The sequence below is a fragment of the Culex quinquefasciatus genome, chromosome 2 (genome assembly GCF_015732765.1).
Source record: "Culex quinquefasciatus strain JHB chromosome 2, VPISU_Cqui_1.0_pri_paternal, whole genome shotgun sequence".
NCBI classification, from domain to species: Eukaryota; Metazoa; Arthropoda; class Insecta; order Diptera; family Culicidae; genus Culex; species Culex quinquefasciatus.
In genome coordinates, this window is record NC_051862.1 from 61,110,408 (window position 1) to 61,136,777 (window position 26,370).

General features: G+C 42.4%; 1 protein-coding gene across 1 annotated transcript; it reads right to left on the reverse strand.

Annotated features, from left to right (window-relative positions):
- Positions 1-229: 229 nt before the first annotated feature.
- On the reverse strand, positions 230-5,733 carry LOC6046694 (toll-like receptor Tollo). Its single transcript, XM_038254632.1, has one exon. The coding sequence runs from the start codon at positions 5,156-5,158 to the stop codon at positions 1,196-1,198; it is 3,963 nt and encodes a 1,320-aa protein (XP_038110560.1). The 5' UTR covers positions 5,159-5,733; the 3' UTR covers positions 230-1,195.
- Positions 5,734-26,370: the final 20,637 nt, after the last annotated feature.

The window sequence follows — 26,370 nt, forward strand, 5'->3', positions numbered from 1 at the left end:
CGAAACCTATTTGGACCATCGTAACAACCCGTCAACCTGATTCCGTCCAAAAAACGATGACCGAGCAGAGGGCGGAGGACCTTCCCGAGAAGAAGAAGACGACGAAGAAGTGTCTATTTTTAACAAAAGATGGAATTGAAGTCACGATCACGAGAAAGAACGAGGGAAAGAGTGGAGAACGGAGAATTTCTTTTTTCGAGTTCAAAAGTGGATTGAAAAGAGGTTGAGGTTAGGTTTCATGATTCGAAAATTGTATTTCACTTTTTTCCGTAATAAATTATTATCCTATAATCAAATATACAAATGGGCTTTTTTCTGCTTGTCACGCACGAACTGCAGTGTATTTGTGTGTCTGTGTTTAATATACATCTAATGGCGGTAACTAATATGTGTGTGTGTTTACAATGTAACGCAATAGGCGGGAGACTTTGTCCCACCAACACGCACTCTTCGAGGCTTACACAATTTGATTTTTCTTCACTTCACTTTGCTAGCGTTAAAATTATCCTTTTAATAATCAAGTCTAGCGATCTTTTGTTTCGAGAGTGTGTTTGTGTGAGAATTACTTTACTTAGCTTGGTTTACTGATTTTTGTTATCTGGCATTCAATAGTACACTTAAGATTAATAGTCAATTTATTTCGTTCAGTTAATAATAGCAATTTATAAAAACTAGTATCACGTTCATTAAGTCATAATTGTTCTCATCTTGGGTTGTGTTTTTTGTTTTTCCACTCTAAAAGTACTCGTTTTGCATGGCTTCTCAAAGGGGGAAAAATAAGTTTTATAGTTTTTTGTTTGTATTTGTATCGTTTCACAATCATTCGATTTTGTAGTGTTTTTTTCTCTTCGTTTGATCCTACGCGGTATATTTGAGCGAATCATAATACAGTTTAATAATATTTGGCAAATGAGGAAGTGATTTCAGCACTCCTTTCTTCGTTTGTGTGTGTAACGCTGTGTGTGTGTGAGTAACAATCTAATAATTCGCGAGAATAAGAAAAACTGAGAATTGACTCGATCCATAACATGACTATGAGAGTTCTTTTGTTTGTTTTGTTCTGTACAAATATACACATGGGCTGCGCTTGTGTAAGTGTGCTAAAGTAGTATACAACTAGGAAACAAAATAGTTTTCTTCTTTGTTTAGTCTATACAGTGTGTGTGTCTGTGTCACAGGCTCTTCCTTACTTATCTTACACGAAATAAGCTCTTCCGTTGCGTCCCATCTGGGGCGTTTCCGGTATCGTGGAGTACACGTGACCAAGCGAGGCACTGGAGCGGCTCATGTTGTAGTGGCTCTGGCTCATCGGAGCCTCGTAATGCTGCGAGGAAGCGGACGAGGACTCGTCCTCGGTGTTGCAGGTACTCTGTGACGGGGTGCTCTGGGGAACGGCCACCGGCATGGCCACGCCCGGGTGGCTAATCTTGCACCACTGGTCCAGGGCGGTCGGCGCCGGCGTGTACCGCAGGTTCGGACTCCGCGTGATGTCACCGAGCTTCTTCGGCGTGCGGTCCTTGTTGACGTCCGGCAGCGCGTACCGCAGCTTGTCCCAGAACTTGCGCTCGCCCCAGCACGCAACCGTGCACGTCCGGATCAGCAGGTTCATGATGGGATCCATCGCGACCAGCTCGACCGGGGCGGTCAACACGATCACGATCTTGTGCCTCCGGTACGCCGGTCGGATGTTCTCGATGACCGACTGCAGCGCCACTCGGAACTGCGGCTGAGACCACTCGTTCTGCAGGAAGTTCATCGACACCACCAGGATCATCTTCTTCGAAGCATCCGCCGCACTCTGCAGCGAATCCGACAGAAAAGTATTCGAGTGCACATCCCGGTGGTGCAGACACACCGAGTACCCATAGTGCTGCAGTTCAGCACCCAACAACCGTCCAACAAACTCATTGTCGTGAATACTGTACACCACGTAGCTGTCGTACAGCTTGTCCTGATCCTGATCCTTAGCACTCGCAATCACAATCGGGTCCTTCACCAACCTCACTCCGTACTTGGCATGAGCCCACAATCGCACATCCTGTCGGAACACACAGGCCAACGCCACAATCAACGCCGTTCCAATAACCGCAACCACAATCGCCGCCAGCAACGGCACATAACCACCCCCAATCAGCCCTCCGTGACCCATCAGGATCGTCCGATGCACCGCAGGTGGCGCCACCTCATTGTCCACAAACTCTAGCTGGCTCTCACACGAACTGATCACATCCCCAACCACTCGATTGTCCGCACAGATCATCCGGTTAATGTCAAAGTCACCCCCAACGTCCCGGATCCACCGCTGCAGCTTATGCAGCGATTCACAGTCACACCGCCAACGGTTGCCCTCGAGCGAAACCTTGTTCAGCGATCCCGTCTCCGAAGCCGCCGACAACGCTTGCCACGGCGAAAACTCACTAATCTTATTGTCACTCAGGTTGATCACTTCCAAAAACTTCAAATTCTCGAACGTCTTCTCACCCACGAACCCAATCGCGTTATGGTCCAGATAAAGTTCGTTCAGGTTGGTCAACTGGTCAAACTCAAATCCACGCAACTCTTCAATGTAATTGTTCTCCATGTGCAGCACTCGCAAACTCGGAATCCCGTTAAAGGTCCGGTTGTGCACATTCGCAATGTTACTATTGTTCAGATAAAGCACTTCCAACTTCTTCTTCCCGATAAACTGGTGACTTCCCAGCTGCTTCAAGTCATTCCCATCCAAGTAGATCGTTGTCGCGTCCATCGGAATATGTTCCGGCACTTCCGTGTAATCAGCATTTCCACAATCCACAATGTTCGTCTTCCACGTGTGATCGTGATAGCAGCTGCACCGATCCGGGCAGGTCATCTTGCAGTCACAAGCATCAAAGTCACAACAATGACACGTCGCGAAGCAGTGCGTCTCGTACTGGCACAGGAAGTCGTGCGAGTTCAGGTCCATCAACGGCCGCAGCGACGCTCCGCGCTCGTGCTCCATCGTGCACATCACCGTGTCCAGATCCATAACCCGCGGATGCTGCCTCAAGTGGGACAGCTTGTTGATGCCCTGCAGCCACTCCATCGTGCAATCGCAGTGGATCGGGTTGTCCCCGATGTAGAACTGGGGCATGTCCTTGTCGTCACCCACGCGAGTCAGCGCCAGCGCACCAATCTCCAGCTTCTTGATGTAATTCCCATAGAGCACAACCTTCTCCAGGTTTTTCTTGTTCAAGAACGTCCCCGCGGCAACCTCCTCCAGCACGTTATTGTTCAGGAACAGCGTCTCGATGCTGTCCGGGATGTTCTTGTTGTCGACCGTGGCCAATCGATTGAACGACACGTCCAACATTTTGATCTGCAGATTGTTCAGATCGTAATAGTTGCCGAGTTCGGTAATGTTGTTCTGGTGCATGTCCAACCACTCGAGCGACGACGGCAGATGGCTGTAGTCAAAGTTTCTAATCTGATTATCCGAAACGTTCAGAAAGACCAGCGCCGGTAGCGACGTAAACACGCCGCTAATATCTTCCAGCTCGTTGTTGTCCAACCGGATCGCCCGGATGGTGGGATTCGAGCTGAACGCCGATTGATCGATGTGACGAATCTGGTTCGAGGCGAGATTCAGCACGTGCAGCGACGAAAGGGTCACGAACGCATCGCGCGAAACGTTCGTAATCCGGTTTTCCACCAGGCGCAGTCCCAGCAGCTGTTCCAGCCCCTCGAACGAGGCGTTGTTGACCGTGACGATGCGATTTTTGCCCAGATCGAGGGACTTGAGGAAGCGCAGCTTGCCGAGTCCTTCCGGAATCTCCGTCAACCGGTTGTCGTTCAGGTTGAGGTCGTTCAGATTGGTGAGGTTCTCGAGGGCGCGCGAGTGCATCGACTCGATGAGGTTGGACTCGATGTACAGCTGGTTGAGGACGTACAGCTCGCTGAAGTGGTGCTGATCGATTCGCTTCAGCTTGTTGTGGGAAAGGGTTAGGGCGACCAGGTTCTTCAGATCGCTGAACGCGTTATCGGCGATGGTTTCGATGAGGTTGTTTTCCAGGTTTAGGACCTGCAAGCTGTACAGCTCGCGGAACACGTGCCGGTCGATTTTGGAGAGGCTGTTGTAGCTGATTTCCAGCACGACTAGGCGTTTGAGGCCGGCGAACGTGTCCCGGTTGATCCACTCGGAGGTGAGCTCGTTGTGGGAGAGGTCGAGGATTTCAAGCCGGTCGAGTCCCTCGAGGAGTCCCGGGGCGAGGACAGAGAGCGAGTTGTTCTGCAGGTAGATTTGGCGCAGTTCGCGGGGGGACTGGAACAGCTCTGGTGGGAGGGCGACCAGCTTGTTGCTAGACATGTTGACGACCTTGAGCGAGCCCAGACCGACGAAGGCTCGATCGGCGAGGGAGGTCAGGAGGTTGTCCTGGAGCAGGAGAACGTTGAGGGATCGCAGGGATGATAGGCCATTGTCCGGCAGGGCAAGGATATCGTTGTGCGAGAGGTCCAGCACTTCCAGCCCGGTGTTGCAGGCTTTGCCGGGTGCTGTGGGTCCGTTACCCCAGTCGGAGAATCCCAGCTGGGACAGGTCGGTAAGTCGGTTCTTGGTCAGATTTAGCTGTCTGAGCGAGAACAGTGGGCAGAACACGTCGGTCGGCAGACTCCAGATGTTGTTGTCGGCCAGGTCGAGTCGCTTGAGCTCGGTGAGCCCGCGGAAGCTTTCCGGGTGGAACTCGAGGTTCATGGCGGACCAGTCGGTGTTGTGGGTGCGCAGCGAGAGCGATCGAAGATCCCGCAGCGTTGACAACACCATCGAAGGCACGTACTTAATTTTGCAGTACTCGATTTTGAGGTCCCGCAGTCGCTTCAGCGATCCGAGGAACGCCCCGGAATGCTGGTTCGCCTCGAGCGAACTCTCGAAGAACAGTATGTCACTGCACTCGAGTTTCAGCGAGTTGATGCGCTCGATTTGGTACGAGCTCAGGTTTCGCATCAACGTATCGGTTCCACCGATGGTTTTCAGTTTGCAGGACAGCACCGTCGTGACGGTGTTTTCGTCCTCGGCGTTCTCGTCGATAACGCGTTGCCACTTGCACCCTTTCGGCGCGATGTCCATCCGGCTCATCAGCGTTGACCGGGCGGCGGTAACGGCTACGACGGCGGTCAGGAGCAGGACAATCTTGAACGAATCCATGTCGATGATTTTTGGGGGGTTCGGGAACGTAAAGATGACTAACAGCAACTCATCAAGAGGGTTTAACTTTGGAAACAATTTCGTCGTCACCGAAAAAAAACAGGGCACTTTTCTAATTTTCACTTGCAAACACTTTGCTTTGCATCGTTCTTGAGCTCATTTTCTGCGCTCAAACTTCAAACAACAACTGGATCATATCTCACTTCCCACACTCTGAATCTTCTCTTAAAGTCACACGTTTCGATTCATCTTCCTCGGATCAGCATCTCTTCTCTCTTCTCTTATCGCTTGCGTAACCCGTGTATCGCACACTCTTCTTCTAGGCACTGCTTCGCGTTGACACTTTTTTTTCCCTCAATCGCTGTTCTAAGCAAACTTAACAACGAATCTTGTAACGAGATAACCGCGCACTTGGTGCCACACACTGCAGCTTCCAGAACTTCTCTTTTCACTGAGCAACACTGAAAACTGTCTCTCGAATTTTGTGTTTGTGTGTGTATTTGTTCTGTGTGATTCTCGGTTCGTAACAGGTTCCCGGACGTGCAGTACGTTTTTGCGTCCTATCCCGAGGAGGGTCGAAGTAGTAACTGAAGCACCGTTCTCAGATTTCGGCAGCAAGATAGAAAATTTTGGTCGGATCCCAAGGCCGATGAATCCTAGCCAGCCTAACCTTGCCGCGCTCGGTGGAGGGGGAAGGCCGAACGCGAGCCGAGAGCGAACCCGGCATGAACTCTCTCTCGATTGCGCGCTGTCGTGCCCGGTTCGGCTGCTCGGAGGGGAAGTTCGCGATGAATTCCTTCTCCCGCTCTCGCTCCGATTCCGATTCATTCTCTCTTGCGTTCTCGCTCTCTCTCACGTTCGCACTCTCTGTTTTGGATAACGTGCGTTCATGCTGGTCGTAGTAGGCCAAGTGCATTCTGCTTGATTGCATGGTAAACCCTCATCATTTTTGCTTTGCTCTGGCTTCATTATCTTCCTCTCCCTCTCCCACAAGCTCTGCTTCAACCCAAGTCTAGCCTACTTTTTCATCCTGATGAGGGTCCTCTCGGCCGAGTGTTTCGAGTCCTCTTCGCACCATCCTTCGCGGAGGATCCTTGCCAGCTTGCAGCAGTGCAACAGAGATGCACTGAGCTGGCCGAAACTTTGGGGTTCAGGTACCGAACCCAAGTCCAGGGGAAATAGTTTCGCTTGGCTGAGAAACTACAGCGGAAAAAAGAGGCAAAAATCCGAGAAAAATTGTTTCAGTTTCTTCACAGTTGAAGCGCTTGCAGCGCTGGGATTCTCTCTCTGGGATAGTTCGGTAGGAGTAGATGAGAAGCAAAAAAAGGTTCAAGCAATCTGTTTTGAAAGCCAAGAAGGCAGAAATGTTTACTTTCTTAAGAACTGTGTGTGTGTGTCGGTGTGTACGTTCTCGGGGTTCACAAAAGAAGAAAACTTTTGTTCAGAGGATCTATTTCTTCGTGTTTTTGTTGCTTTTTCTTCTAAAATCTTACCCTACAAAGGGGGTTGCAGGCAGAAAAAAAGAAGAATTTGTACCGCTGAGGCTAATTTTAGGATCATAAAAGCGGAGAAATTTAATTATAAGACAGCTATTCGGTGGGACCCCGAAAACAGGGCCAAGGTCTTCAGCTGTTTTCCGACCAAAAATTTGAATATTTTATCGATTTATGATGAATTCGGAGCGTCGAGCAAATAAACACAGATCTCTCAAGTTTGGGCGGTGATTTTGAAACGGTAATGAAGATGATAATGAGCCGTATACGACTTGATTGGAAGTGAGAGATTCGTTTTTTTTTTGGTTTATTGAACGACCATTGTTCGAGGAGGGGCCTCGGAATGCAATTTGCATTCTGTTGATTAGGCAATTTGAATACGGAATTACGGATCTAGACAAGCGTGCGACGAAGAAGTGCAATAAAACGGAACTCTCCACGTCCAAACTCCCAGCTCTAATTTGTTTTCATCGACCAAGAGATGGCAGCTGCTCTCTGACTGACTGACGGCCCACCGTTTGAATTCAAATCAAGCGCGCAAGCGATTTGTTAATGGGTGCATTTTATCTTTATGGCGCGGGACTCTCCACTTGAAAACCCGCGAGGCGGTTTTTATTGGTTGTTGAGCTTGAAGACTGTTTACAAAACATGGACTGCGAGCGCTGATTTGTGTTCTTTTTCTGGTATTGATTTGCATTCAATTGGTTGGTATTTTTTATGGCTGGCGAAAAATAAATCAGGCTGCACGGAAGAGGGATGATGGATGTTGTGGTGGAGTGTCATAAAACTTGAAGATATTGTTGTTCCATTTTTTGGTCAATCGGAAGTGATCTCTTGGGAGTGAAATCATTATGGAGAAATCGTGGAAGTTCTCAAATATCTTTAATGAATTTTAAAGATTTATTTCTTCGAGGTTGAACATGAGTTTCATAACTAAAATATTTTCAAATATTCATGTTCGCAAGAATTGTGTTTTTCAACTTTGCAATGGTTGTTCAGTCCAACGAGGTTTACCGAATCTTCTTTGTAACTTATATAGCGAAAAAATTAAAAAGAAGATTCGGTAAACCTGGTTGGATTAATGACGACTCGAGCTGAAAAAAAAAGTTTTGCATCGAGTTGAATACAACTTTTTTTTTGCAATTCAAACCTTTATGTTTTATGTCAATTCACCGTTCAATTTAAAATTATATTGAAATGTATTACTTTCCAATACAACTGCTGAAAAGTTCATTTTTATAGCACTGAAAATTACAACTTGTCAGCCTTCGTTTCGAAAAGAATTACTATTTGAAAAGAATTTACTATTTTTGGTAAAAAGAAGGCTATTCCATGTTTAGAGAATGACAGGAAAAAGAAGAAGTTTCACAACGGAGTTGCAAAACAAACTTGACAAATTGACGTCAAAGGGATTTTTATGTGAAATTTGACGCCCGAATTGATGGTGTACTCAAAATTCGGAGAAAAACAAACTATATCTTTCTTTGAAGAAATCAAATAAAAAAATTGAAACTTCTGCAATTTTTTGTTAGCTACCTGTAAAAAAGTCTGGCAAATTTGGGGTGTCATTATAAAATTCATAACAAAAAACTAAAAAACATTTTTAAATTACCGTAAACTCAGGTGACATTGATAAGATTTCATTTTATTGTTGAATAATTTTCCAACTGGTACGGTTTTTCTCAAAATTATTATTATTTTTTTTTAACATGTACTGGGGTAGGCCACAAGGTACATGCACAATTTTTGAAAAAAAAAATTGTATCAAAAGTGTTTAAAAAAATAGTTACGTTAAAAATTATTTGATAGTAAATCAGATTTAAAGATTTTAAGGATTTTTATATAGTTTTTTAGAAAAGAAAAATAAGCGATTATATTTAGTCAACTAAGTTTATAAGCTTTTTTAACAAAATAAATGTAAATTTTAAGAAAAAATATTTAAAAAAAAACAGAATTTTGTTTGAAATTTGGGCCGTTGCAAATAGCGGAGCGGCCGTGGCTGACTGGTTACGGTGTTCGCTTTGTAAGCGAATGGTTCTGGGTTCGATTCCCATCTGCTCCCAACGAGAAAGTTAAGAACACATAAATTTGAAATGTTGAATATGAACGAAAAATCAAAGTCGCTCGAGGCGGGGTTCGATCCTCCGTCCTTTGGATTGGGAAGCAAAAATGCTAACCACTAGGCCATGACGACTTGGTGAGTGTGGACTGGAATTAGGAATACTGTTACAGAGAGCGAGTTGTGGCGCTATAACTACGGCAAATAGAGTCCAGGGCATTCGTGGAAATACAATGTCCCATCCCAGAGGGTCCCGGAGTACCAAACCTTCTTAGCATGGTGCTCCCAACGAATACAACCAAATCTCGGAGCGTATGGTGGTGTGTCCCCACGCTTCTTCCTCCCTGTCGATTCAGAATTGTGTTGTTGTTCGAACACTCAGTGCTCAAACTCAACCCAATTACGAGTCATCTCTGCGATACGGCTTTACGCAGTAGGCCTGGCCGCTTTAACGCTTGTGATGTTTCAATGCATTCCGATGCAATGGCGCACTACAAATGTTAATAAATGACAAGAAGAGTGCTAGGCGTCATCTAACCTAAGGCGCTCTCCAGGATCCCTTCGAAAGATTGGCTGCGCTAGGGTCTGATTAGATTAGATTAGAATTTGGGCCGTTGCAAATATTTTTGAAGTTTATGTCCCTCGACTCTGCCCAAAGTCGAGGGGGGCAAAAAATAAAAAAAGTATAAAAATTTAAATTACGAGCCATGGTTTCAACTTTTTAATGAAAAAAGTGTTTTATAATTATAAAACACTTTTTTCATTTAGCATTAGAGCAATTCTCTGAGATTTCGGTCATTCGATTTTTTTTGTATTTTTTAATCCGGGTGAAACTTTTTTTGTGCCTTCGGTATGCCCAAAGAAGCCATTTTGCATCATTAGTTTGTCCATATAATTTTCCACAAATTGGCAGCTGTCCATACAAAAATGATATGTAAAATACAAAATCTGTATCTTTTGAAGGAATTTTTGATCGATTTGTGTCTTCGGCAAAGTTGTAGGTATGGATATGGACTACACTGAAAAAATGATACACGGTAAAATTTTGGTGATTTTATTTATCTTTTGTCACAAAACTTGATTTGCAAAAACACTATTTTTATTTTTATTTTTGATATGTTATAGAGACATAAAATGCCAACTTTTCAGAAATTTCCAGAATGGGCAAAATTTTGACCGAGTTATGAATTTTGAATCAATACAGATTTTTCAAAAATCGAAATATTAGTCGCAAAATTTTCAACTTCATTTTTCGATGTGAATCAATCAGTGCATTAGTGAAATTTTGACCATTTTCAGGTAACTTTTTAAAATAGTCGCAGTTTTTCATTTTTAATTAGTGCCCATGTTTGCCCACTTTTAAAAAAATTTTGAAAAGCTGAGAAAATTCTCTATATTTGCTTTATTGAACTTTGTTGATACGACCCATAGTTGCTGAGATATTGCCATGCAAAGGTTAAAAACAGGAAAATTGATGTTTTCTGTCTACCCAAACAACCCACCATTTTTAATGTCGATATCTCAGCAACTATAAATCCGATTCACAATGTTAAAATATGAAACATTCGTAAATTTTCCGATCTATTCGAAAAAATATTTTCAAAATTTAAAATCAAGACTAACATTTCAAATGGGCGTATTATTGAATGTTTGGCCCGTTTGAAATGTTAGTCTTGATTTTAAATTTCTGAAAATATTTTTTTCGAAAAGATCGGAAAATTTCACGAATGTTTCATATTTTAACATTGTGAATCGGATTTGTAGTTGCTGAGATATCGACATTAGAAAATGGTGGGTTGTTTGGGTAAGACTTAGAAAACATCAATTTTCCTGTTTTTTAACCTTTGCATGGCAATATCTCAGCAACTATGGGTCGTATCAACAAAGTTCAATAAAACAAAATATAGAGAATTTTCTCAGCTTTTAAAAAATATTTTTTTCAAAAGTGGGCAAACATGGGCACTAATTAAAAAAAATGAAAAACTGCGACTATTTTCAAAAAAGTTACCTGAAAATGGTTATAACTTGAAAACGGTGCACTTTATCAAAATTTCACTAAAGTACTTTTTGATTGCAAATTCGATTTTACATCGAAAAATGAAGTTGAAAAATTTTTGCGACCAATATTTCGATTTTTTGAAAAAATCTGTATTGATTCAAAAATTCATAACTCGGTCAAACATTTTTTGCCCATTCTGGAAATTTCTGAAAAGTTGGCATTTTATGTCCTCTATAACATATCAAAAAATAAAAAAAATTAAAAATAGTGTTTTTTGGCAAATCAAGTTTTTGTGACAAAAAGATAAATAAAAAATCACCAAAATTTTTTTTACCGTGTATCATTTTTTTTCAGTGTAGTCCATATCCATACCTACAACTTTGCCGAAGACACCAAATCGATCAAAAAATTCCTTCAAAAGATACAGATTTTTGAATTTTTACATATCATTTTTGTATGGACAGCTGCCAAATTTGTATGGAAAATTATATGGACAAACTAATGATGCAAAATGGCTTCTTTGGGCATACCGAAGGCACCAAAAAAGTTTCAGCCGGATTAAAAAATACAAAAATTAAAATTAAAGAAAAAAGACCGATTCCGTAGAGAACTGCTCATTATACACCTGTCCAGTTGTTTTGCCATCATTAGTTTCCAAAATATCTAAGTATTGACCAAAAATTGAATTTTTTGAAAAAAATATTTTTTTTGCGGTGCTGTACTTTGGAATTTCATAAAAAAAAATTCAAAACATTTTAAACAAGCCCAAACATGCTAAATATGATTATCAATGCAGAAAAATGCAATTAAGATTGTTTTCAGTTGAATACACTTCTATTTTCATTTTGGAAAATATTCAAAACAAATCAAGTTGACAGCCAAATCAACGTAGAATTTCAGTTCAACTTGCTGATTTTTGCACTGCGGTAGTTAGGCGGCAATAATCTCCTGTCACCAGGGGTGCCAGGTTGCCAGATAAATCTGGCATTGCCAGATTTTTTAAGTGCCAATTTGAAAAAAATAATTTTCTATTTCTTCCACACATTGTTTTTGAACGCGCCAAAGTCAGGCCTGAGCAGATTTTGTGAGCCAGTGCAGATTATGCTCTAGTACAACAGCACAAGAACAGACAGCATAACAAATACAAACAGAACCAGAACATCCAGTGAGTGCCTGGAGTTCGGAGGTTCAAAATAAGCAGCATTGGCCAGCAGGAACCGACTAGCGGTTGGCCATTGCTCTGCGAACCGTACTACTGACCAGTTCAGACTTTATCAGACGCAGTTTAGCTAAGTTTAAGTGTTTACAGTCCACTTTTAGTCCGTCCAATTACTGACCGCGAAATACAACTTAACGACTTTGAGAATAAATGTTTTCTGTACAACCCGCGAGTTCTGATTTATGACGAAAGATCCGATTTTGCAAGGCACCGGGAATCTGACGCTAGTATGTGCGCAAACATATTTTGGTCCTTCGAACCGGATCCGTAAGGTTCCGGTTCCCCTGGTGCCTGCAAATCGATCAGAAAAAGGACAGTTCAGTTGTGTTCGGTGTACCTGTGCAAAGAAAAAAGTGCATCGCGATGGCGCCGAAGTCGGCGCAGAACAATCTCCAGCTGGAATCCACGGAGAAGAAGATTCCGCCATCATCCGCCGCAGTACAGCATGGCGCCGGAATCGCTGTGGCCATCGCGCACTCCAGTACCTGGAATCCCGCCGAAGAAAACCACTTTTCTGAGGAAAAACCGTCGAAAACTCGCGGAAAACCGTCTCGTTCTATTCTGTGAAGTGATTTTTGTAAACATTTTACACCTGACAGTTCCGTCCAGTCAGTTAAGTTGCTCAATCGGTAGCCCGAAATCCAGTTCAGTGCCCAAACCAAAATCTGCCGTCGGTTTGGCAAAAGTCTGCACACGAGCCGTCCGTGAAACCGTGAAAATCCGCCAAAAAATCGTGTGCTGAAAATCGAAATGGCGGTCCCACCATTTTACGTTCCAACCACGCCGTGGAAAACTACGTGGCGAAACCCGTGCTGCAGAAGAAAATGGTGGTGAACAGCAATGAAGTGCGAAAAGAAGTTGCCCATCGCATGCAAGTCGGTGCTCACACTTGCGACGGTGCGAGAAAAAGTCTGTGAAAAAAATTGAGCTACTGAGCAACTCTTGCAGTGACAGAAATTTGCAGACCTGTCGAAAGTCAAACAGCCGATGACGTTTCTCGGTTTGTTTTGATTGCTCATTTTGTGTCGATCGAAAAAATCAGTTCTGCTGCAGATCGGTGCAGTTTCAGCCGTGAAAACTGTTCGGTCCGTCGGTCGATCACGGGAAAATCGGTGCAGTTTTTGAACTCCGGTTCTGCGTAAGAATTGTGTGTGTTGCGGTAGAACGACCCGCGACGTGTTTTGCCAGATGATTTTGTGTGTGGTGCTGGTGAATCAGAAAAGCTCCCCACGACGTGCTGCTCGGTACATTTGGTCCTCGCTGGGTGCAATTTTTGCGATGATCTGTGGAAGAAAACTTCGGACGAAAAACGGCAAGTGCAGTGTGATAATAATCTGACCGGTGTTGAAGAATTGTCCGGTCCGGCGCCAGTGATCCTGGCCAGCCAGTGCTAGTGAAGTTTTGACCCCAGTGAGACCCTTAGAGAAAACCCACCGCACACAAACACACACCCCGATCAGCTGCAGTGTGTTTTGCTGTGCACTGCACCCAGTCAGCAGAAAAGCACAGGGACGTCGCCAAGGGCGTCCACAGCGGGTGTGAGTGTTGAGCCCGGAATGGTTTTGGCCGAATCTGCGTGCAGTGATGCACTTTGCGGTGCATCTCGCGACAGCTGTTCGGCACAGACGTGTAGCAGTGCATCGGCAGGCCTTGGTGTGGCAGCTTCGGCGATGTTGGAGCAGCAATTCGGTTCGGCGACGAAGTTCGCTGATGTTCCAGTTCAGCCAGCAGCGCAGCAGTCGGCGTTTGCAGTACAGTTCGCCGGCAGAGATCAGCCACGTCGCCGCAGACATCAGCACGTCACACGCTGATCGGAGGTTGCCAGCAGTAAAGCCTTTCGGGGCGGCGCGTCGTGATCGGACGGGTCAGACAGCCGTCCCAAAAGCAACCCAAGTTAAGTACCTGTTAATTTACTTTAACATTCAGTTGCTCAGCCGTACAACACCGCAGGTACTCCAAGCTGGCACCTCATCAGCCAAACAGACCAGTTCCGTTCGTCGCGAGCCAGTGAGTGCGCGACGCGCTCTACTACCGAGCAAGGTAGTTCCGCTTCAGAAGTCGGAGATTCAGCTCGACGGACACTTCAGCCGCGTGTTAGCGACCATCCACCAGGGCCCGGTGGAAGTGTCGTTCAGCGCACACGGCGATTCAAGCGAAGTCTTCTCCTGGTGCACCGGAGAAGGACTCAGCAAGACATCCGACTACGGACGGCGGCAGTCCGCCGACAGTTCTGCAACCATCACAGCATCAGCGATATCGTCCTGAACCAGAAACACGATCTCGGTCGTGTCGAGCTCGGGGTTCAACCGTCTCCCTGCAGCTGCAACTACAGCAGCTCATCAGATCGGAGGCACAGACCTTGCCTTGTCAGCTCAGCGAGCAGCCGATTAATCTTCTCAGCCGTCAGCAACTCTGCGCGCCATTGCAGAGACGAGGATCCAGCCGCAAAGCACTAGGGACGGCGCTGTTTCGATCGGACGGGTCGAAACTGCCGTCCCACCTCAGCCGTCAGTTAAGTACCTTAACATTTCTGTTGTTTTAAGAAACTTAGCGGCTCTTCTGTCAGGTACTCGGCGAGGATCCTCCGCAGCAGCAACAGTGTGCAGTTTACTACTGCTTGCTCATCTGCGAGCCTTTTGCTCAGCGCCATTTCGGCGCTCTCGCTCAAACTCGTGCAGCGATCGCCAGCCGCGAAAATCAGTTCATCGGTCAGCGCTCCACTTTACTATCCGTTAAATCCAATTCGGCACAGCGGTTGGAATCCGCTGAAGCATCCATCCTGTCGGCTTCCACGGGGGAAGTTGAATCAGAAATCCAGCTTTTCCTCTCTACACAGAAAAAAATATGTGAATTTACTCGACACGGAAAATATGAATCACATGTAAACTCAGTTGATGTAAACTTGAGATTCGATGTAAACGGTTGAATCACACGTAAAATCATGTTTTTACGTATAATTTGTTGCAAATTTACATCAAATTGAATTTTAATTTAAATGCTTAATGACGTGCAAAAGTGTTACATCATAAATGATGTAACATTCGGAAATATTTTTTTGTGTGTACGGTCAGCGTCTCGAGACGCTGAACACTTTGCATTGGCGCGTAGTTACGTCTACCGCGTCTAGGCTGCCATTTACAGACCAGGTCACACTCTGGTGACCACCACTGACGTCTCCAAGGAGACAACGTCCCCACATTGTGGACAATTCGGACGGCCACATCTGGCCAACTTCAGGACATCGGACCACCTGCCACGACAGGTCGCAGCCTCAGCGATATGCGGTCCAGGCGTTGTCACAGCTTACACAGCGTCCTGGGTACTACAGTCAGCTGCAACTCCTCTGAGCGTTCGCGGAGGTTTTGCATTTCAGTGCGTATCAGCTGTACAGCACTGAACAGATCCAGAACGCAAACGTCCTGAAGTCAGACAGCAGATCACAGACAAGGAACAGCAGCAGGAGAGATGGACAACACGGGAAGCATCAGCAGGAGCAAGAAACTGATCGGATCAGCACGGACCCAACTGCACATCCAGTGCGGCGTACGGACAAAGCTCGCGGCACACCGGCCGACGAGAAGGCGAGCGGAAACTGACTGCACACCCCGTGCAGCGACACAGATCACGGCGCGCGACGCACTGGCCGACGGATTTACCGACGAAGAACTGACACAGATCACGGTGAGCGGCGCACGGGCCGCAAGTTCGGCGGGATTGTTGACACAGTCCAGCAACAGCAGTAAACCGACGGTGGCTCATAGGCCACAACTGACAACGGCGGGCGGTGCACGCAGCGGAGCACGACGAACGACACACCGATCGTCGATATACTCAGCAGACTACGGCGGGCGGCACCGAAGCCGCAATCCCGGACAACCGAGCACGGAGCAGCCTGCAAATGCAGACGACGGAAGCTGCACACCCAGAGTGCAGAAGAAGCAGCTCACGGCGAGCGGCACGACAGCCGCACAGATCAGCAGACCACGGCAAACGGCTGTGGGAATGGCGGGCGGTAAAAATATGCCGCACATACAGCGTTGGATCACCACAATCACAACAGTTCAGCACGACATCAGACGGTGATTTCCAGCAATTCAGCACGCCAGAAGCTGAAGCGAGGTTCCAGCACAAGGCAATCGGGGATGGTGCTGTTTCGATCGGACGGGTCGGAACTGCCATCCCGACTCTGCCCAGAGTTAAGTACCATTCAGTTTGACTGTTTTTCTGGGCATTTACTGGTCTCTCTAACAGGTGCAGAGCGCTGGAACACTCGGCAGCAATCAACGGTCGCAGACGCAGCAGTGCATCCAGCAAGATGCATTCAGACGCAGCAGCAGTCGCTGTAGACGATGGCAAACCAGTCGCAGTCGTCACGCACAGCAGCGACAACGGACGGAGGACGACGAGATCGTCGTCAACAGTAGCGGTAGCAGTTTACCGAACACGGTCGAAGAAAAGAAGAAGAACAGTGAAAAACAAGACTGTTCAGATCAGATCTGTTCAGCTTTAGAGTAGACTAATCCATAGGCACTGGTTCAAGTAGGAGTTTAATTAAAATACTAAGTATTTCAAGGCGGGCGGTATGAACGCGCCAAAGTCAGGCCTGAGCAGATTTTGTGAGCCAGTGCAGATTATGCTCTAGTACAACAGCACAAGAACAGACAGCATAACAAATACAAACAGAACCAGAACATCCAGTGAGTGCCTGGAGTTCTGAGGTTCAAAATAAGCAGCTTTGGCCAGCAGGAACCGACTAGCGGTTGGCCATTGCTCTGCGAACCGTACTACTGACCAGTTCAGACTTTATCAGACGCAGTTTAGCTAAGTTTAAGTGTTTACAGTCCACTTTTAGTCCGTCCAATTACACAGAAAAAAAAAATCCGGTAAATTTACATCATTTATGATGTACCAAAAGTGCACGTCATTAATGATGCGAATTTACATCAAATTCATTGTAAATTTAAGTGCCTTCCAATGTAATCGTGCCGAACCAAAAGCGCTACGAAAACATGTAAATTTCCGAAGAAATCTACGTAAATTTACCCAATCGAACATTTTTTTTTACTCCGTTGAATCTAGAATCTGATGTAATTTTCATAAGCTTTGGGATGTGTATTGTCTGGGATGCATGCTGAAAATCCATACTAAAAGCTTTTTATTGAATGAATAAACACTCAATACAAAATTTAGCATGCATTTCCAAATGCTATAAGACAAATAAAAGCATATTGAAACTCATCAAACTCTAAATCCAACGAAGTAACATATAAATATATTTAAGTTAGTTAGTTAAGTTAAATATATTCTATCTACACACATTTGCAACTTGAAATTAGCTTACTAGGAAGTTGATGTGTTGCTCAATTTTTTTTTCTTGATGACTTTTTTTCGAATTACGGTTTATATTACAAAATGCGACGAAATAAATGTTTTTCTACTCACGTTTTGTTTGTTTAAAGCGTCATCTGTTGACCAAATGCCGTGGAGGATCTCCAACGAAACCTGTGAGGTCAACTCGCTGTTGATATCTGAGAGATCGTATTGTAAAAACTAATTGAGCTCGTTCGTTCGCTCCTCGTGTTTGATGAAAAAGCTTCAAACCTAAAATATTAGAAAATAGTAATTTTTACTGATCATTGTAAACAAAAATAACTTACGAGTACCTAAAACATTTGGCCGCCTGTAGTTATGAGGCTAGAACCAGTTCGTTGTTGTCGTCTTCGAGCCGGAACGACGTAACTGCACGTATTACACATGACTGAGAACTCGCTGTTCAGCGGTTTGATCATGCAGTACGTGCCGTAAGCAGCCGAAAAGTTTGACTAGTCCGTCACTAACGTGGAGGAGCCGAGCTGGCATATCCGTTGCTGAAACGAATAAATAAAATTAAAATCAAATATATCCCTAAACATAATTTAGGAATCAACTCACGAGGTCTGATTGTGTTGATTCTAAAAGATCGACTAGCAGCAATTCGCGCTGCTGTTGATCTTATTCAGGTGAAGAAACGTCAGTTACAAAGTTTACTAAGAACTTAAACTGTACCTGTGCTGGGGAGTAGTGGCGGTGTCTGAATCAACATCTCATTCAGCGATGTTCAGCAAGCTGTTTTTTGTTGTTAAAAATGAAGCTGCAATCTTTTCCGTTAAGATTGCCAACGACCCGAGCGGGCATGGCCTTTGGTCGACTGAAGTCCTACAAAAGGAAAGCAAAAAAAATCCTTTAAACCTACTACTCATGAACCGCTTAATAGAATAGAAAACCCACCTGTACGGTTCATTTCACCTGCACTAACAAGTCCTAGTGCAAGATTGCCCGCTTGCGTTGAGTCGGAGCGTTAACGTCCAAAACATCATTTGGCAACCCATGAAACAGGAACGCAACCGCGGCGGGAGTCTGCTCGGTGCTATAAAGATTGAAGGAAACAGAATGACAACATGACCATCAAACAAAAATTTGTAAATTTTTGACAATTTTCTGAATAATTTCAGTTGGAGTTCCCAGCCACCGATGGATAAATTTCTCTTGGCAACTTTGACTTACCTGAAATACTATTCGGAAAATCCGCGAACCGTATTTGCACGATTTTCACTAATAATTATTTACCCTCCATCAAACAACAAAAACAAAAAAAAAATTGAAAAAAGTTGGAGCAAAACAAAAACACACTGGACACTACACTCTGCAAAAGAATCATACGGAGCCTTGCCTAACAGTGCCGATTTGTCGAACAAAATTTCGCACTTTGATAAACATTACATTTTTTGCTCAACTCGGATAACATAAATTTATCAGATTAATCTGTTTTGAACAATAAATAATTATTCGCACAAAAAATCACAAAATCTAATTCGTTAAACATCCCAGAAAGTAAATAATTAGACGGTGAATTCGGTTGTCCGTTTTTGGTGTGTATGCATATCCCCCTTTCGGCGGTCAATGGGAGAACTATATTATCCAAGACACCAACCGTGCCTGCGATGAACACGTTTCAGGAGGAATACTGATTTAAAAGGATTTTAGTTTAATTTGATGTGCATTTCTTCCATAACGTGTACTTACTTTTTGGCAGATTTTTTGGTTTTTCTGCGGATTTTGCTTAAACGTGCCAAACTTGTTTGTTTTTCGGTCACCTGTCATCCGGATGGTCATTTGTTTTGTTTAACGTTTTATTTCCTGAAAGTTGCCTGTTTTTTCTTTACCAACAATTTTGAAATTATTTTATAGTGTTTAAAAAGAATTTTTGTAACCTTTCCGCTGACCGACACCGATCGCGATTTTGCAGCGGCTACCGATCAACGATTTGTTGGTGGTGATGGAACAGCACGGTTTAGCCCACTCCCGGGACGATGTGGGCGCGCTTTTCGAGTTCAACTGTTTCAGTCCGTTGACGGCAGCGCCGCTTGATGCCTCCGTAATCGGCGGATCAACCTAGGCCAACAGTTAAACCGGAATATGCACCGGTTTATAGATGAGTGGTAAGTATCCGTACTGCCAACAGCTGATTTGGAGAGGACACCACTCATGAGAAACAAATCCGCCCCATGGCACTTCCGCAATCAAACTAGGATACATGCTGTGAACAGACTGATACCATCCAGTACGGCTCCGCATCACCGATAACATGGCTGAACAGTCTGGTCAGATGCTGTGACTTTACCCGGCTGGTGACCCGGCAGAAAACATCTAGCCAGATAGCTTTCCCCTGAAGAACGCCAAGTTTGTCGGTGTCAACTGTTTTGCCTCCGGCTGGGACAAAACGCCTTCGGCAAGGAGATAATCGTCTCAAATTCTAGTTGCGCCCACGACAAGTTCCAAACAACTCATCGCAAGACCCGCGTCGGAAACCATTTCCACCTGGAGCCGAGCCGGGTCTTTGTTCTGTTTACTGTGCCTAAAACATATTTTATGATTTTAGCCGGCAACCTTGTTTTTATTTCAACTCATAAATTTACCTGTTTTGATGCCGATTCTCAAAGAATATTATGCTGGAAAATTTACCCTGCATAAAATGTCCAGCTAGCGCTACAAGTTCTCCAAATTCCCACCGTCAAGTAATGCCAAAGATGCTTTTGACCGTCCCCGAATTGTCTTACAAAGTAAACAAACCTACTTGTTATCGAGCTCTATCGAGCTAAATCAATCAATCGACCAAACAGCACAACAATAAATGGTTTGTTTCTGCAAGCTGTCATTTGCCACAACAAACAATTTTTTTTAAATTTACAGCGTTTTAATGTTTACATGAACCAATTTTACAATGCATTCGTGCTTTACATGCTTTTCATTTATTCAAATTTGTTGTTTTTTTCCCAAACAAAAAGTAGATTAGGTTGAGTTTCGCCATTACGTCGGATTTAAATTAACATGATGGCCCTTTAAATGATCTTTAGCGATTTACATCAGATCTCAATTTTACATAAAGGTGGTTTACGTAGGATTCATGGTTTACATGTCGTTTAAATTTACACTTTTTTTTCTGTGTACTGACCGCGAAATACAACTTAACGACTTTGAGAATAAATGTTTTCTGTACAACCCGCGAGTTCTGATTTATGACGAAAGATCCGATTTTGCAAGGCACCGGGAATCTGACGCTAGTATGTGCGCAAACAGTTTTGTTGATGTATTTTGTTTATTTTGTGAATTTATAATGTATAAAGAGTGAAAATACACTGTTTTTGAACACAAAATTGCTTATTACTTTGAGAAAAGTAACTTGTCAGATTTTTCCCAGATTTTTTGCCAGATTTTTTCTGTTCAGACCTGGTAACCCTGCCTGTCACTCACAGCGATGGAGAAACGTGATTTTATCTCGCAATAAGCAATAACTATTTTTTGATAAAAAAAAGTTTTTTTTTTAATTTCGAGTACGCCACATAATGGTCACTTTGCCATTAAAATTTTATCTCTTCGCGGTTTCGAGTTAAAAATAACTGAAAACCGTGTCTTAGTAAAATTCCAGAAAAATGAAAGAGGTCGTACCGCCCAAATGTCTCGAGATATAAAAAATGGACCTCGGATTCGTGAGCAGGTACCAAAATTACCACTTAGAATAAAATTTTCGCGCACACTGCTGTGTGAGTTGACGGAGAATGACCATCACATTTCGAGAACTTTTAGCATAGCATAGCATAGCATAACGGGTCTGCACCACGCTGTAGGGGGTGCCACAATGGTCAATTCGATATTCTTAGACAATTTGATTGCTGCCCGGTACATCCAAAAATATCTAAGAACGTAAATTTCCACACTGTGCTCCAAGGCCACGCCCATACAGTCCCGTGGGGATATGGGAGGGGATGTTTTTGTTGTTCACTAGTGGCAAAAGTGCAGGGAACCCATGCGACTTTTAAAAGTGAACGGAATATTTTTGGGAGGTTCGGAATAGGGTTAGAGGAATTTCATCGGGCCGATGAAAATGGTTGAATGCGTATTGTATTAAATGATTTGGATGTTTGTAAGTGTAAATGTGAGTCTGTAGTGTATTATCTAATAAACATATAGTTTTGTTATAATAATAAATATAATAAATATAGTAAATAGAATAAATATAATTAATATGATTAATATAATAAGTATAATCAAAATAATTCCAGGAAGCTGTAAAAAAACAGTAATTTTAAATATAAATGCTCCAGATGGCTCCCACGCTATTTAAGAAAATTTCGTTAATTCAGGCAATTTAAACATATATGGTATGAGGAGATGGTATATTACAGAAGAGGAATAGGACAAGGAATAATATTAACATTCAAATAAATTATATAGCGAGTAGATAAATTTACACGTAGACATTTAAAATAATTCCAGAAAGCTGTAAAACATAACAATAATTCAAAAACTAATACTCCAAATGGAACCACAAATAAAACAACAGAGACACAAGAATCCAAACACGCAGCTTCGCACCTTAAACAGAATTCGACATAAACACGATCACGAATACTGCACAAAAAGAACACCACAAAAATCCATCTTCCCGGCACTGCTGCTCACACGATACTCTATAGTGAATTGATAAATACATATAAGCAGTAAATTAAAAGATAATTCCTGGTAGCTGAAATAAAAAATAAAAAAATTGTACAAATGCTCCAGATGGTTCCAATGCTGTTTATGTTAAGTCGTGAGTTAATAAGTTAATTAATCATTTATAGTATGGGGAAATGGTAGAATATTAGAAAAAATAATATATGTTAAAAAGGAATGGTACGATTATGGAAAATGAATAGGATGAGGAATGATATGTACATTAAAATAATTCATTTAGTGAATAGATAGATAGATTAAAATTTCAGATAAAGATTAGAGTTTGGAAATGCATCGAAAATAAGTGAAGCTTTTTTTTAATAAAAAATGGGATAAATTCTAGAATTTGTTCCACATGTAAACATATGAAACACAATAGCTTATAGGACCTTAAAAAAAACTCAAGAATTGCTTAGCATGAGATACTAAGAGCAATGCATAAGTATGGAAGGAATGTCGAGATGTTTAAAAGGGAAGGAAGGAGAACAATAACATTAGTTTGAAGAATTAAAATCTCCACTTTAAGACACTATCGATTTAATAAAGATTCAAACATTTATATTCAGATATCATTAGCTCTGCCACTTAGAAAAGTTTTGATGACTTACTAAAGAAAGAGAGATAGAGAGAGAGAAAAAAAAACCAGAGCAATATACTTTGAGGGAGCATTATTTTATTACTTAACGCAAATTGTTTCCCCCATAACCAAATATCCATAAAAAATTTAAAAAAACCTGTAGCGTAACAAAGCTTTCGACTTTCCCTCTTCTCAACTGCGTCAAGTAATAAAAGAACGCTCCAATGATAATCCAAAGTCCAACAAGCTATCAAGATCCAAATAGAGTTCAAATTTCTTTTTTTTTCATTTTTCTCACAAAATTTGGCAAACACTAAACTAGATATTACTTTTTCCTTTGAATATTCCTTGCAAAGGTACAGCAGTAGAACAAAAGCAATTTTTGTTATTTTTATGAATTTTTCAAACTGCTTGATTGTTTTATCTGTATTGACTATGTCTAAAAGTCTGCCAAAACAAATATAGGGCAACACAGCTCAAGCTGACGTTTGGATGTTTTGTCCTTCTCTCACATCTCTCTCATCCGTGCAACCGAAAGTCACCAAAACAAATCAAACCGAGTGCGATGAATAAAACACTCATTTCAAATTTCATGAAAAAGAATGGAACACAAAGTTTAGGTAAATAAAAGGAAAGCTCTCACCGGATTCTCTGGTTCAACCATCTGTTGACTTAGCTGGGCTGAAAATGCTGCATGCGGAATTATGCGTCTCCCAGACTCTGGAGCACATCTCCTGCAGCTAACTTGTTTTTTCTTCGCCTTTATGCTCTTCTTGCAGTCCTCGTTACATTTTTTTCCTGCCACTTTTAAACAATTCTTTTTGCGCTATCTCTTTCCTACACTGAGAGCGCTCGACAAGATACCTTTTCTTTCACGCACTATTTTCAATTTGGCAAAATGCAGCCCTCTCCTTCCCACTTTCATCGCACCACTGTGAGAAGAAAAACATCGCACAACAAGTTGTCATTGGACTGACATCCGGAGGGCGTAGCATCAGCCCAGCTTTGCAGCAAATAATTTTTTTTTCGAAAAAATCCGGTTTTTCTGTATTTGATACATTTTTTCACTAAAACTCCACTCAAAAATGCATTGCCTATGACTTAATCACTACATTTAACATGAATATCGATGAAAACACTTAATAAAACGCAATAAATAATCCCGATTTGAGGACCGAAGGAGATCGCGTGCACTCGCGTTGGTGGCCGGGTTGCCAATCCCATCACATTTCGAGAACTTTTACTCACAAAATTCTTCCAGTAACCAAAGCAAATTACCCACCTCCTATCGTTAGAAGCTTCCAAGTCTGAATATTACATGAAACCATTCCGGACAATCGCAATTAGTGCAGCAACGCCGTACCCTGCTGCTGATGGAATGAATCCTTCCCTGCTGTGCCAGTCCAGAGTCCGAGACGTGCCTGAACTCATTAAGCCGACGCCGCCGCCACTGTCTACCGCGCCGTGCCAATCATGAATGAACTGAATATTTTATTCAACAACTTTGACGACCACCGCGATTGGCCATAGCCGGCCACACCAAAAGCAGTTCAAATCCCGGCCACACTCCGCCGAGAGCCATCAATGAATGAAAAGGATTCCTGAGGATGCTCGTTCGGCATCTGGGCGATAATCATTACTCGCCCAACAGGAAGTGTCTCCCCTCCTTGCCCCTACCCCGTTTAGCCAATTGCGAGAAAAGCTCCCTGAGCTGCTGCCGGGAAAACTTTCTTCTTCGTAGACTTGGACGAGACTACACAGGAGGAAAATCGATCTCGACGCCCCATAAAATATGCAACAGTGGGAGCCACAATTCCGGACGGTTCCGGGAGGAACTGGCCTGGGCTTGTCCTTCTTCTCTCCCGTAGGAAGTCCCGGAGCAGCAGATGATGACGATAATGATGACACAAAAATTCAGTCTCGGTTCAATTGTACCACAAGTAGAATATTGAATTACCACTTTCAACTTTCTTCTTCCGACGAGGAGTTTTTCCCTCTTTGGCTAGAGAAGTTTAAAAAGATGTTTATCACCGAAGGGCGCGGGCTGTCCTTTAGGAAACTATTGATGGGTACAGGAAAGGAGAGATATATTTATCTGTTCTTTTTTTTAAGATTTGATTATCTGTCTCTAAGCTATCTTTCATTCTGGTCTCGATTATCCCTGCTTAGTTATAACATTATTTTAAAATATTTGAAAACTATTTCTAATTTTACCATCTGTTTAAAATATGGAAAAAGTATATTTTTCCAAAAACACAATCATACAGCAAACATTTTTTTCTAAATTCGTTCAAGTCTAACTTTCAGCTTATCTTAAACATACCAATAATACGTTTTACAAAAATAGTATGTTGGCACAAAACCTTGTAAATGATGAATGCAAACCATATTAAGTTTATATATATAGCATTTATTATGTTTGTTTTTTCTAGCTTTCTCAGAAACATAGTTTTAAAAATATCTAAGTACTAAAGATTTTTTTTCCGACAAAAAATAACTTTCTGCAGTACTGTACAACGGAATTTCACAAAAATTAAAAATATTTTTGAAATGCAAAATATGATTTTTAAAACAGGAAAATTAATTTTGATTTTTTGCAGTTGATTAGACTTCTACTTCCTTTAACATTTTGAAGTTTTTTGAGAACATTTTTTGCCCCTGATTTTTCAGAACGATTTTGAAGGGGGGGCGGTTTTTTTTTGTAAAATGCTCTAATTTTTTACAAAACTACATATTTTTTAAAAAATACAAAAATAGGTTTTTTCAATATGGGTGTCAAATGATCGGAATTTTTCATTTAATTCGAAAGTAATACCACACATTTTTGAAAATAGTAAATTTTTCACAAAATTACGTATTTTGGAAAAATAATAAAAATTAACAAAATATAAACAAATTGGTATCAAATGACGGAGATTTTTTCATACCTTTCACAAGTAATAACACAAATTTTTTAAACACTCGAAAATTTCACATAACTACGAATTTTCAAAAAAAAAAAACCCAAAAATATCAGTTTGTTGCAAACAATAAACCGATTATATGATACACTTAGGCTGGTACAAATATTTTTAAAAGTTTTTGTCACCCCCCCTTCAAAATTGACCCGAAAAATCAGGGGGCAAAAAAAATATTTTTACAATAAACTTCAAAATTTCAATGAAAATTCAAGTGCAACCAACTGAAATCAAATTAAAATACATTCTCCTGCGTTTAAAATCATTTTTAGCATGTTTAGTTTATCAAAAATCTTAAGATTTTTTGAAAATTTTCGATGCAAAATCTTTTTTTGCGATACAATTTTTGTTTTTTTCAGATCTTAGTTTTTTTTGAAAACTAATGATTGCAAAACAACTGAATTAGTGTGAAATGCATTTTAAAACACTTATTTCATTTAAATGTGAAGATTATGGCTTGTTATTTAATTTTTTATATTTTTTTATTTTTTTGCCCCCCCCTTGACCTCGGCCAGGGCCGAGGGACAAAAACTTTTTTAAATATTTGCATCGGCCTTATCATAAATACTAAAATTTCAAGTTTTTTTTTTCAAAAGTACATAGTTGTGTGTGTGTGTGTGTGTGCAACCAACCAAACGGGACCACGCGGTCGCTTCTTACAAATTGAGTTGTTTCCATGTATTTTTAGATCTTCATTCTATACATGCAAATAACTCGCATAGGCATTTGGAAGGTGTTAGCTCTGCCGAGCTTCGGTGACCCATTTCTACGCTGGCTAGCCGAGCGCGAGGTGACAAGCCCCGCCCTGAAGAACGTTTGCACCAATCGGGTTCAAACGTTATTTAGAACTTCCGAACCCTTGTCAAATGGACAAGG